The sequence below is a fragment of the Myxocyprinus asiaticus genome, chromosome 14 (genome assembly GCF_019703515.2).
Source record: "Myxocyprinus asiaticus isolate MX2 ecotype Aquarium Trade chromosome 14, UBuf_Myxa_2, whole genome shotgun sequence".
NCBI classification, from domain to species: Eukaryota; Metazoa; Chordata; class Actinopteri; order Cypriniformes; family Catostomidae; genus Myxocyprinus; species Myxocyprinus asiaticus.
The window spans coordinates 21,062,931-21,076,640 of NC_059357.1; the positions used below are offsets into that span (position 1 = coordinate 21,062,931).

The following is a 13,710-nucleotide window of genomic DNA, read 5'->3' on the forward strand; positions in this document are numbered from 1 at the left end:
TAAACGTAATACATGAGCCTTATCCCATCTGCATTGCTTTCTCGCCCTTTCATTTGGATTATCTCAACCCTAGTTTTTAACCTTATAACCCAGAATTAAATAAGGTGGATATTGGTGTGATGCATAGGGCATGCAGACAAGCTAGGCAGTTGAAACTGAGCACAGAGGTGCTAGTGTATTGACTTGTGTTATATATAATTAACAAAACTAATGCATATTCAACCTGTCTGCTTTTCTCTTTCTTAATTCAGTCATACTCTTCTCATTCTCATATACATTTTCTGCTGCTTTCAGCACAGTGCATAACACTGGCATCTTTCCTCTGTCAAGCTAGTGAGTAATAAACACAGCCATATAAGGGGCCTGGATCCACCCCTTTTCACTGAGTCCCTCCAGGACTGTATGGTGGATGAAGGAAATGACATCATATTGCAGGGGGTTATCACAGGAAGCCAGCCAATCAGTGTTTCCTGGTTTCATAATGGTGAGTCAGGGGCAGATGGTCTTTCAGTAAATTAAATTCTAATAAAAATTATTTCAAGTGTTCTACTTGTGTTGCTGTATCAGATTTTCCCTGCTTACAAGACCAGTACACATTTCCATGCTGGTCCAAGCTGGTTTATATATACTGGTTAGGTGCTGGTCGCTGGTGGACCAGCATGGCCATGTTGTTTACCAGCAAAAGAAAATGCTTGAACTTTCTGATGAAGCTGGTTGACCAAGATAGGCTTGCTGGTTAATTTGCCTGGCGGCGATGCTATACTACATACTACCATCCAAAACATAAACTGGTGACCAGCAATGCAATCCTTTGTATGATCACTTTGTACATGAATGATGTTCCATCCTTAAATACCTCTCTCAATTTTATAACGTCACCTTTTCCCTCCCTTTTGTGTCCTTTTATCTCATCTTTTCCACACCCCTGGCTCAGGTGAGGAAGTGCGATTTGGAAAATCCTCATTAGTGGGAGGAGAAGTAATGCTGGTAGTTAGCGAGTGTCTCCCAGAGGATGCTGGAGCTTACACCTGTGTAGCTGAAAACACTGCAGGAAAAACATCCAGCAGTGCAGCGGTGTGTGTGAGAGGTAATGCAATAACTCTTATAGACAAACACACACACATTCAGCATCATAACTACATGTAAGCAAAAAAAGGTCCAAGCTTAGTCTGCATGTACAGTAGTTTGACAAGAGTGATAAATACGATACAGTTTTGTTGATAGGTTGGGTTAGATTGCAATGGGGGGCAGTTAAAGGGTTAGTTCACCCAAAAATGAAAATTCTCTCATTATTTACTCACCCTCATCCCATCTCAGATGTGTATGAGTTTCTTCTTCTGCAGAACACAAACGAAGATTTTTAGAAGAATATTTCAGCTCTGTAGGTCTATACAACGCAAGAGAATGGTGATCAGGCATTTGAAACTCCAAAAAGGAGATAAAGTCATCATAAAAATAATCCATATGACTCCAGTGGTTTAATCCATGTCTTCTGAAGCTATCCAGTTGGGCTATCCCTAAACTCATGAACATGACTCTAAAAGGTAGAGGTGTGGATGTGTCTCTGTTTACTTAACACAACCCAACTTTGTTTAGCATGCAGCTGTGGGTGTTGCATGTACTTAACTATAGTCTGGGGACTAAACCTCCCATTGGGGACATTCAAGTATGTCCTTAATTGGAAAATCAATTCATAAATAAAGGGGGTAAATAAAGGTAACCCTTAATAGTAATAATAACTATATTTAGCTTAGTATTAAAAACAGTATAAGTCTACGATATGTCCACATTTAGATAGCTAAGGAAACATTTGTGTGTGCATGTTTGTGTTGCTAGGACTATCAATGTTAATTTCCCTGTCTAACATTGTTCTTGTTTGTCTCTATTTACATACCCTTTGCTCCCTCATTCTAACATGTAAACACAATATAATCTCCCTCTGTCAAATTGGACTTTGAAGACTATGAAACGATTACTGGGGTCCATACCAATACTGCACACTCACCTCACAACTCTCATCCTCTTAATTCTGCTCATCCACACACTCCTAACATGGTAAACAGGGTCTTAAACTCACCTCAGAACATTTCAGACGACATCAGTGTTTTCAGAGGCTCACGGTCACCTCTGACATCCCAGACAGGAAGTCCTGTAACAAGCTCCCCAACACAAAAGAAAGGTATGTCACAAACAATGACCCGCCCTCATACACAATAGAAGGAAATATAACTTAATACATGAGACATTTAATCCAGGATCATTGTTCTTCCGAAGCTTCTATTGTTTCTAGTTCTATTTTTTGGCAGGGAAAGAATTAGCCCAAGCATTTTTTTATTTCCTGACTGCTTAGCATGCTAATAGTTATGTCATATACATCAAGTACCTTCTCTCATTTATCTATTGCCTGTTTTTCTTAGACACACACACGTACCTGTACACTTGACTCCACCCCTGTATTATAAGCAAAGCTTATGTTATCTGTTGCATGCTCTTTAACACAAATGCACCCACACACATAAACCTGATTCTTCACATATTTATGCACTTCTCTTGTTACAGAAGTGCTTGTCAAAAGGAGGAGCAGCTCAGGTACAGGTAATACAGTCATTATGACTCTCTCCCACTTTCAGTTCTTTTAAACTTTTTGCTCCTTGACTAAAAATACTGCATTTAGATTCTCTCCAGAAACCCTGTTAGAAAATACTGCTCAGACTGGAAGCTGTGTTTTGGAATATGATAGATGATTTCCAACTGGTCAGTCTTGGGCAGGGAAACTTACTTTCTTTCCTTCTTTTTAAGGGACATCAGAACTTTAGCATTCCACCCCTTCTTTCCTTAATATTGTAATTACACCATTTCTTTTAAGTGCATGCCTTTTGTCTAAAATTGCAAGTTAAAGTGTAACCACTGTGACCTGCTTCAAAGTCATTTGGCTTTGACAGGTGGTCTGTGTTTCACTCCACTGATGTTTACTTACAGATTGTCTAGCTCCTTCGGGGGCTGTTAGTGTTGTAAATACAAGAAATCTGTCTGTTTGTAACATAGCTTCTAATATTTGTCTTTACACCTTTCAGATACTGGAACCAATCACAGTCAAAGTAATACAGGTGCATCTCAATAAATTAGAATGTCGTGGAAAAGTTCATTTATTTCAGTAATTCAACTCAAATTGTGAAACTCATGTATTAAATAAATTCAATGCACACAGACTGAAGAAGTTTAAGTCTTTGGTTCTTTTAATTGTGATGATTTTGGCTCACATTTAACAAAAACCCACCAATTCACTATCTCAAAAAATTAGAATACATCATAAGACCAATAAAAAAAAACATTTTTAGTGAATTGTTGGCCTTCTGGAAAGTATGTTCATTTACTGTATATGTACTCAATACTTGGTAGGGGCTCCTTTTGCTTTAATTACTGCCTCAATTCGGCGTGGCATGGAAGTGATCAGTTTGTGGCACTGCTGAGGTGGTATGGAAGCCCAGGTTTCTTTGACAGTGGCCTTCAGCTCATCTGCATTTTTTGGTCTCTTGTTTCTCATTTTCCTCTTGACAATACCCCATAGATTCTCTATGGGGTTCAGGTCTGGTGAGTTTGCTGGTCAGTCAAGCACACCAACACCATGGTCATTTAACCAACTTTTGGTGCTTTTGGCAGTGTGGGCAGGTGCCAAATCCTGCTGGAAAATGAAATCAGCATCTTTAAAAAGCTGGTCAGCAGAAGGAAGCATGAAGTGCTCCAAAATATCTTGGTAAATGGGTGCAATGACTTTGGTTTTCAAAAAACACAATAGACTAACACCAGCAGATGACATTGCACCCCAAATCATCACAGACTGTGGAAACTTAACACTGGACTTCAAGCAACTTGGGCCATGAGCTTCTCCACCCTTCCTCCAGACTCTAGGACCTTGGTTTCCAAATGAAATACAAAACTTGCTCTCATCTGAAAAAAGGACTTTGGAACACTGGGCAACAGTCCAGTTCTTCTTCTCCTTAGCCCAGGTAAGACGCCTCTGATGTTGTCTGTGGTTCAGGAGTGGCTTAACAAGAGGAATACGACAACTGTAGCCAAATTCCTTGACATGTCTGTGTGTGGTGGCTCTTGATGCCTTGACCCCAGCCTCAGTCCATTCCTTGTGAAGTTCACCCAAATTCTTGAATCGATTTTGCTTGACAATCATAAGGCTGCGGTTCTCTCGGTTGGTTGTGCATCTTTTTCTTCCACACTTTTTCCTTCCACTCAACTTTCTGTTAACATGCTTGGATACAGCACTCTGTGAACAGCCAGCTTCTTTGGCAATGAATGTTTGTGGCTTACCCTCCTTGTGAAGGGTGTCAATGATTGCCTTCTGGACAACTGTCAGATCAGCAGTCTTCCCCATGATTGTGTAGCCTAGTGAACCAAACTGAGAGACCATTTTGAAGGCTCAGGAAACCTTTGCAGGTGTTTTGAGGTGATTAGCTGATATTAGCTGGCATGTCACCATATTCTAATTTTTTGAGATAGTGAATTGGTGGGTTTTTGTTAAATGTGAGCCAAAATCATCACAATTAAAAGAACCAAAGACTTAAACTACTTCAGTCTGTGTGCATTGAATTTATTTAATACACGAGTTTCATTCATTTTTAGAGAGACATTCTAATTTATTGAGATGCACCTGTACATCTAAATACTGAACAAACTGAGCCATGAAAATAGGAATTTGAGTTCCTTTTTTTTCATAGGAGTGTCAGATTTTTTGGACACTTCAGTCACACTTTAAAATGTATTAATGTTATTGCATAACAAAATATCAAACCAAGAGCCATTTATTTTAATGAAAGATAGCACAAGCACACTTTTCAAGGAAAACATTTCACAAAAATAAGTTTGTTAGGTTTTAAAGTATAAAACTATTGATATGTTGTTCACAATTAAGACAAAGATTGTCAAAAAAATTGTTGGAATTTGTCTACTACTCTGTTAGGACACTTGTGTGAACTTGAGGGGAATTGACTTCATATATCCACCAAAAAATAAGCTAACCTTGTGACCAGTTGGTTAAACAAAAATGGAAAAAGTTAGTTTTGAGAAATGCTTTAGCATCATTTGTTTGCAGATGCCACTGGTTTTTTTATATTTTCTATGCAATAAAATTAATATATTTTGAAATGTGACTTAAAGGCATATTCAAGGTTCAAATCAATTTAAGCTCAATCGACAGCATTTGTGGAATTATGTTGATTACTACTGAAAATAATTTTGACTCGTCCCTCCTTTTCTTTTCTTTTTTTCTTTATTGATTTTCTCCCCTTTTCTCCCCAATTTGGAATGCCCAATTCCCAATGCGCTCTAAGTCCTCATGGAGGCATAGTGATTCACCTCAATCCGTGTGGAGGAGTATGAATCTCAGTTGCCTCCGAGTCTGAGACCATCAATCCGCGCATCTTATCACGTGGCTTGTTGAGCGCATTACTGCGGAGACATAGCGTGTGTGGAGGCCCACATTATTCTCCGTGGCATCCATGCACAACTCACCACGCGCCCCACCGAGAGCGAGAACCACATATTATAGCGACCACGATGAGGTTACCCCATGTGACTCTACCCTCCCTAGCAACCGGGCCAATTTGGTTGCTTAGGAGACCTGGCTGGAGTCACTCAGCACACCCTGGATTCGAACTCGTGACTCCAGGGGTGGTAGTCAGCATCAGTACTCGCTGAGCTACCCAGGCCCCCCTGTCCCTCCTTTTCTTAAAAAAAAAAGAGCAAAAATCGAGATTACAATGAGAAACTTACAATGGAAGTAAATGGGGCCAGTTTTTGGAGGGTTCAAAGGCAGAAATGTGAAGCTTATAATTTTATAAAAGCACTTACATAAATTCTTCTGTTAAAACTTATGTATTATTTCAGCTTTAAAGTTGTTTAAATTATAATTTTTTCAGTCGATTTGGGGTTTACAGCATTCAGTCATCATGGCAACAAAGTTGTAAAATTGGATATAACTTTACAGAAATAGTCAATAAGTGAATTGATCATACTAAAATCATGTTAAAACGTATATAGTTTACATCGTGTGGCTATACTTTTGAAACAGTGAGTATTTTAACATTTACTGATTGGCCCCCACTCACTTCCATTCTAAGTGCCTCACTGGAATCCAGATTTTTGCTAAGAATAGGATGAACAAGTTGAAATACATTTTTGTGGTAATCAGCATTATGCCATAAGTGCTGTCAATTGAGCTTAACTTGTATTGTACCCAGAATATTCCTTTAAGTGTCTTTTTTCTTTTTGGGGGCCATTGTTTGTCACTGCAACATGTGCTTTCAGTCCAGACTGAGAGGCAGGTTTTTCCAGCATTTTCTTTGATACTTCTGTTTGTAGCTGTGGGCTGGGCACTAATGCACCATCTGAATGATGGGTGTTTGTTTGTGGTCTTTGATCTTTCATGTAAAACACACTGCTATCTGTAATCATTCTCTATGTTTGGTCTGTATTATGATTGGTCTTTCCAAAGAACATGAGGCCATCATGAGCATAAGCAGGTTTTTATCAGGCTCAGTCAAATTAATATAAATGTGCTGATTTGAATAATGGCAGTTTCAGTCCACTTTCTCAAGTATCTGTTTAATTGCCAACAGCTCAAGCTGTATGATAGGGTTGTGTTTGTTTTGTACATTCACACCGTATTACAGCTAAAGTAAATGTACCAACTATTAACTTCTTATTTTCTTTTTGAGTCATCAAACTTAGAATATCTTTGTGTAAAAATTATTATTTATCTAGGCATTTTTCTGGGAACCAGAGTCAGTTGTTTTCTCTTTTTGAAGCAAGCATGCATGCAGAAACATGTACACCTTCCATCTGAGTACAGATACTTACACTCCCAGTTTTTCCTGGACAATATAATGGTCATGTGGGTAAAATCTGAAAACACTACAAATATTTGAAAATCATTGTGCATAGGATAAATGATCCATTTAATATGTCTTTTAACTGTCAGAACACATTATAAGTCAGTAAATCGAATTGTATTGCTCAGAGGCTGCTCCTTTACAGACCGCTCAGAAGATTTGATGGAGATCTAATTTTTGTTTCATTTAAGGATCAGCTGTGTCTCTGATGTTTCTCCAAAAATTCCATAAGGAAAAATAAAAATAGACACAAATGAGGCAATTCTTTAATATACAGTAAGAGTACAGAGCTTTAAAATTAGGATGGATAGCATAGCCTAGATCATTTGGTTTTTAAAGAATTTGATGAGAAATATTTGAGGTCATATTGAAATCTCTTACTTTTGATTGCAGACTTTGGTATCTTGCCAAATCTGAGATCTCATTTGAAAATGTAAGAATTTCAAAGACATATGTAAGATTACTTGACTCATTTTCTGAAGAGAACAATCTGAGACTTCTGAGGAGGTTATGAGAACAATCAGACTCTCCCTTTGGACTCCATTTAGACTGAGATATTGAAGAGGTCTCATATGTGATTTTTTCCCCCTATCTTTACAGCTCCACCTCTGCAGTTTGTAGCTCCATTAGATCGGGTGGAGGTTCGTGTTGGAGAGACGGCCCATTTGACCTGTGCATTCCAAGGCAGCTCTCCAGTAGTGTCTTGCTGGATCCGCAGCAAAGAGGAGGTATAAAAGCACTCACACAAACAACTTCTGTTGCTGTACGTTTCTAGAGTGAAATGGTTGCTGGTTTATGCTGGATAGTGATGGGTCGGTGCTTGTGTTGCTGGTGGACAAAACACAGCCATGCTGTTCACCATCAAAACTTAGCTGGCGAAGCTGGTTTACTAAGGAAATCTTTGCTGGTTAAGCTAGTTAAATGGACACTTAATTTAATGGAAATATTTAAGTTTTATCTTCATTTACTCAATTGTTCATCCAAACCTGTATGACTTTCTTTCTTCTGTGGAACACAAAAGGACAGAATGTTAGCCTCAGTCACCCTTCAATTTTTGGGAAAAAAAGATGCAATGAAGTGAAAGGTAACTGAGGATAATATTCTACCTAACATCTCCTTTTGTGTTCCACAGAAGAGTCATAAGGGTTTGGAACAACAATGAGCAGTAATGTCACTGTCTGTCTTTCTGAAGGTGGTGGAAGGCTCCAGGTTTCATATTGACAGCTGTGATCAGAGCAGTTCCCTGGTGATCTCTGAAGCTTTACCTGAGGACTCTGGACGTTATACTATATTTGTACGAGATCGCAAAAGTTCCGCCCAACACACAGTGACCCTATGTGTCATTGGTACGTTCCGACAACCCTCACATTGAGCATACAACTGCTATTCTCTGTGCATTTGCATGATGTGTGTGTGTTTGTGTGTGTTTGTGTGTGTTTAATCCAGACCGGCCCCAGCCGCCTGCCTCCTGTCCTGTGGCGTGTGTTCTCTCTCCTCGCACTCTGGTGTTGTCCTGGTCTGGTCCTTGTTATGATGGAGGAAGTGCTGTAACAGGATACGTGGTCGAGGTTCGGTCACAAAGCCTTGGTGAGACTAACCACTGGAGAGAGCTTACCGCCCAGTGCAAGAGCACCTCCCTCAGGGTGAACTCAGGGCTTCAGCCTCAAGAAGAGTACTGCTTCCGAGTCAGAGCTTATAACCCTGTGGGGGCCAGCGAACCGAGTCAAGAGTCCCAGCCAATCAGGATGGACATCCCAGGTGAGGTGGACCTATGCTTTGAAATGAGTGAGGCCAAATATGATGAAAATGAAAAAGCTTCTACTTTGCTGAAAAGGAGTGACAAAGCTGTTTTTTGAAGCTTTGATGAGACAATTTAGCCAAATTTAGCAGTTTAAATGTACACCACATTGCCTAAAGTATGCATACACCCCCTTCTAATTAAAGGGGTCATGAAACGCTCTTTTTTTATAATTGTATTATCTTCGCTGAGGTCCACTGATAATGTTAGTAATGTTTTTTTGTTTTTTTTTGCTTTAAAACAGTCATAATTTAGTAATACATGATCATTTTGCACCCTGTCTCTGGCCCTCTGTCTGAAACGCTTGTTCCCTATCTGTCACTCACTCGACGTTGTGTCGATGTATTGACACTAGGGGTCACTCATGGGAGCCCCAAACACCTCTGCTTTTTAAAAAAAGGCCAATGGGAATTGGCGAGTGGAATTTGCATGCCACTCCCCTGGACATACGGGTATAAAAGGAGCTGGTATGCAACCACTCATTCAGATTTTCTCTTCGGAGCCGATCGGTTGTGTTCAGCGAGATGAATTACTCTGCCGATCCATTCACCTTGAAAAGCTGTTGGATTTACAGCGCATTACAGCAGCTTCTCCCCCTCTTGCATTGGTGAAGTGCAGAGAACGCCCCTGGGCACTTCAGCAGCTAAAAGAGTATATTCTTCCTGCTGAAAGAGTATATTTTCCCTTCTAAAAGAGTGGCATTAACGGAGAGTGTCTTTTTAAAGATGTCTGTCCGTTTGTGTGTATTTCCTGGTTGCAGTCATTACCTCTCCACTTCCGATGGCCATGATTGCGGTCTTACGTGCTTGGGTGCTGCCCATGCAGAGACAGCGTTCGTGGACGGGTCATGTTCTCACTGCGAGAGCGTGACCATGGCAACGTTGCGTTCGCGGTTTTTCCTTCGTTAGAGGGAAAGAACACCCCAGCAGCTCCCTCCCTGTCCTTCTACCAACGGGTTTGAGGCCACATCGGTTAGCACTGGGGGCGATTTGGGGACTCCTTTGGGAGCCACTCCGCTGGGTAACTCCCCACGGACCTCCCATTCCCCAGTACGCTCTTTTCCCCTCTGGGATGAGACCGCCGGCTCGTCTCAGGGCGAGTTTGCGATCTCGTTTCGGCACTCGCGAAGTGGATGAGCTCTCGATTGCAGCATCGGAAGCGGGCTGTCCAATCTGATGCTGAGGACTCCACTGGGCTCCCACCTTCGGGTGCGGTCGCCCAGTCGCAGCCTGATGCGCAACTGGCAGCCATGCTTGCCCGGGCAGCTGCGTGTGTCAGGCTGGAGTGGAACACTCCACCCCCCCTGAACCCTCGCAGCCTGACGATTGGTTCCTGGGCCCATCCACCGGTGGAGGGCTGGGAGGAGAATCTTTTGTCACTGCATGCCCAAGAGGCTGCGGTACCCAAAACTTCAACAAAAGAGTGGTTTCCTCGTTCCCTGGGTCACATGTCAGGTGCGCACAGCCATTGTCATGACCACCATCCACCGTCCCATTTTGGCAGGTTTGGCACTCCAGTGGCGGACCCCCCCACCCCTGTGCCTCCAGCTGTGGCACAAACATGCCCACACCGGGTTGGTTCCGACAGACTGCGAGGATGATATTCCTCCTCCCCCCTCCTCGACCAACCTTATGGTGGGCATCAGGAGCCAGGTAAGTGCTTCGTTGTCCCTGGACTCAGCACGGCCACGGGGTTCGAGCCCCCTCGACGTGGCGCCTCAGGCTCCGCCCCGCCGTGAGGCCCCACCCGCCGGTACGTCCGACGTGACTGTCTCCTTGGTCCCCCTCGGCCGAAGTTTGGACGTGTGGCTCGTGCTTTCCAACCCGTCACGATGGCTGACCCGGACTGTCCGACTCGGCTACGCGATTCAGTTCGCCAGGTGCCCGCCAGGTTCAGTGGCATCCGCTTCACCTCGGTGAAGGGCAAGAACGTCGCTACCTTGCGTGCAGAGATCGCTACCCTTCTACAGAAGGGTGCGATAGGGCCTGTCCCTCTGGCCAAGATGAAGAAAGGGTTTTACAGCCCCTACTTCATCATACCAAAGAAAGGCGGTGGGTTGCAGCCAATCTTGGACCTGCGAGTACTGAATCGGGCCTTGCACAGACTCCCGTTCAAGATGCTGACGTAAAAATGCATTTTAGCGTGCGTCCGGCATCAAGATTGGTTCGCGGCGGTAGACACAGACCCTTCCTGTGGTTTGCTTTCGAGGGCCGGGCGTACCAGTACAAGGTCCTCCCCGTCGGCCTGTCCTTGTCCCCTCACGTATTCACGAAGGTCACAGAGGCAGCCCTTGCCTTGCACAGGGTCTGTGCAAGTAGGCTCACTGGGGGAAATGTGTATTTGCATAATCCCAGGGGCCAGCTGTGTGCCAGCACGTCTATACAGAGGGGTGCCTCGGTCAGGGCGTACCAAAGCGGGCAGTGGGAGGATGCCCGGGAAGCAAACAGTTCTACCTGTGCTCGACCGAATCGACTCCAAATCAGTTGGACCACCTGTGGGTGGAGTCTCCACTCTCCCCTGAGCGTAACCTGTCGTGGCGGCACATCCGCTGTGGTGTTGAGGTCGCCCAGGATGTGAGTGGCTCGCAGCAGCCGCTGACTCCAGAGGAGGAGATGGACATGCAGTTGTTGTTGTTGTGACATGCAACGGGAGCGTAGACCACCTTGATGGTTGAGGTACCCTACCATTGCTGTGTTGTCCATCTGGACCAACACGTGCTTGCCCTGGATCAATGGCCTGAACCTCCGCAGGGTGAGCAGTACTGCCAACAACTCAAGGCAGTTGATGTGCCAACACAGCCGCGGGCCAGTCCAGGATCCGGCAGCTGTGTACCCATTGCATATGGTGCCACAGCCTGTCTTGGAGGTGTCCGTTGTAACCACGACGCGCCTGGAGACCTGCTCTAGGGGAACCCCTGCCCGTAAAAATGCAAGGTCGGTCCAAGGGCTGAAGAGACGGTTACAGATCGGCGTGACGACCACACGATGTGTCCCACAGTGCCATGCCCATCTCGGGACTGAAGGGAGTCTGAAGCCAGTGCTGAAGCAGTCTCATATGCATCAACCCGAGCGGTGTGGCCACCACTGAGAATGCCATATGCTCCAGGAGCCTCTGAAAAAGTTTCAGTGGAACCACTGTCTTCTGTCTGAATGCCTTCAGACAGTTCAGAACCAACTGTGTGTGCTCGTTCGTGAGACACGCCGTCATCGAGACTGAGTCCAACTCCAAACCGAGAAAAGGGATGCCCTGAACTGGGGAGAGCTTGCTCTTTTCCCAGTTGACCCGAAGCCCCAGTCGGCTGAGGTGTGTGAGCACCAGGTCCCTATGTGCACACAATACATCCTGAGAGTGAGCTAGGATTAGCCAGTCGTCGAGATAGTTGAGGATGCGGACACCCACTTCCCTTAGCGAGGTCAGGGAGGACGAGGAGCAGGTCATCCTTGTAGCACCCTACTGGCCCACCCAGATGTGGTTCTCGGACCTCACGGTCCTCACGAGGAAGGACCTTTTTTCTCAGGGACGGGGCACCATCTGGCACCTGCAACCAGACCTCTGGAATCTCCACATCTGGCCCTTGGACGGGACGTGGAAGACCTAAGTGGCCTACCACCCACGGTGGTAGACACGATCACTCAGGCTAGGGCCCCCTTTACGAGCTGCCTGTATGCTTTGAAGTGGCGTCTGTTCGCTAAGTGGTGTTCTTCCCGATGTGAAGACCCCCAAAGATGCGCAGTCGGATCTGTGCTTTCCTTCCTGCAGGAGAGGCTGGAGGGGCGATATGCCTCATCCCCTCATGGGACCTCTCTGTAGTCCTTCGGGGTCTACGGGGAGCTCCCTTTGAGCCCCTGGAGTCAGCTGAGCTTAAGGCACTCTCTTTGAAGTCTGCCCTCCTGACTGCGCTCACTTCCATCAAAAGGGTAGGGGACCTGCAGGCGTTCTCTGTCAGCGAATCGTGCCTGGAGTTCAGTCCGGGTTACTCTCACGTGATCCTGAGACCCAATGTGCCCAAGGTTCCCACGACCCCTTTTAGGGATCAGGTGGTGAACCTGCAAGCGCTGCCCCAGGAGGAGGCAGGCCCAGCTTTGGCGTTGCTGTGTCCAGTGCATGCTTTACGCATCTATTTGGTTCGCATGCAGAGGTTTAGAAGCTCCGAGCAGCTCTTTGCTTTGGTGGACAGCAGAAAGGAAGCGCTGTCTCCAAACAGAGGATCGCCCACTGGGTCGTTGACACCATCATGATGGCATATCACGCTCAGGACGTGCCGCCCCCCGTGGGATTACAAGCCCACTCTACTAGGAGTGTGACGGCCTCCAGGGTCCTGGCCAGTGGCACCTCTTTGGCAGACATCTGCAGAGCAGCGGGCTGGGCAACACCCAACACCTTTGCAAGGTTCTACAATCTCAGGGTTGAGCCAGTTTCGTCCCGTGTATTGTCAGGTAAGAGCAGGTAAGTTTCGGGACAGCTGGCCGGGTGTACCGCTTGCGCATAGCGCCTTTCCCCTCCCTTGATGTGAAGATGTGCGCTTTTGACTCCCAGTCGTGTTCACAAGCTGTGATCCCTGGATGACTTTCCTCCTTAGCCCTGTGGCAGACGAGTTTAAGGAGAAACTTGCTGCTGGCCCAGTAAGTGTGCTAATTAGGCCCTGTACTGAGGTAGGTGGTCCACATGTGCTGGTACCCCGTAGGTGACCCCATATGATATCTTCAGCTAAATTGTTTCCCTGTCGGTAAACTGTGTCTTCCTTGGGCAGAGGCCCCTCTGCCCCTGGTCACCATGTTTGTAGAAACTCCTCCCCTCTCAGTAAGACCTACCATTGGACTTCTCCACATGACATACTGTACTTCCGACAAGACTTGGTAAGACCATGTGACGTATTTCCACTCAAAATACCCCCCCCCCTTCTCTGGGCAGGGTGTGGTCTCCACAGTGTCTTCCCCTTGGGAGTGACTACCCCCCGACATAGACATTTATGGCCCTCAGTCGGTTAACAAATTCCACTCTTTTTGGGGA

The 13,710-nt window shown here is 45.2% G+C and overlaps 2 protein-coding genes across 15 annotated transcripts in view; one reads left to right on the plus strand and one right to left on the minus strand.

Moving 5' to 3' along the window:
* The window catches only part of LOC127451348 (meiosis-specific coiled-coil domain-containing protein MEIOC-like), a 73,454-nt gene extending 71,486 nt beyond the window's left edge, over positions 1–1,968 (minus strand). For both annotated transcript variants that reach the window (XM_051715988.1, XM_051715987.1), the window contains exon 1: positions 1,302–1,968. In XM_051715988.1, the coding sequence (XP_051571948.1) occupies positions 1,302–1,307 (6 nt within the window). In that variant the 5' untranslated portion in view covers positions 1,308–1,968. The remainder of the gene's footprint in view (positions 1–1,301) is intronic.
* mylk5 (myosin, light chain kinase 5) overlaps positions 1–13,710 on the plus strand; it is a 68,374-nt gene that overhangs the window by 42,269 nt on the left and 12,395 nt on the right. For 5 of the 13 annotated variants that reach the window (XM_051715965.1, XM_051715962.1, XM_051715966.1 and 2 more), the window contains 7 exons: positions 331–484; positions 935–1,087; positions 1,961–2,179; positions 2,560–2,595; positions 7,503–7,630; positions 8,095–8,248; positions 8,349–8,660. In XM_051715965.1, the coding sequence (XP_051571925.1) occupies positions 331–484; positions 935–1,087; positions 1,961–2,179; positions 2,560–2,595; positions 7,503–7,630; positions 8,095–8,248; positions 8,349–8,660 (1,156 nt within the window). The remainder of the gene's footprint in view (positions 1–330; positions 485–934; positions 1,088–1,960; positions 2,180–2,559; positions 2,596–7,502; positions 7,631–8,094; positions 8,249–8,348; positions 8,661–13,710) is intronic. The other 8 variants (XM_051715967.1, XM_051715963.1, XM_051715969.1 and 5 more) reach the window with 4 other exon arrangements.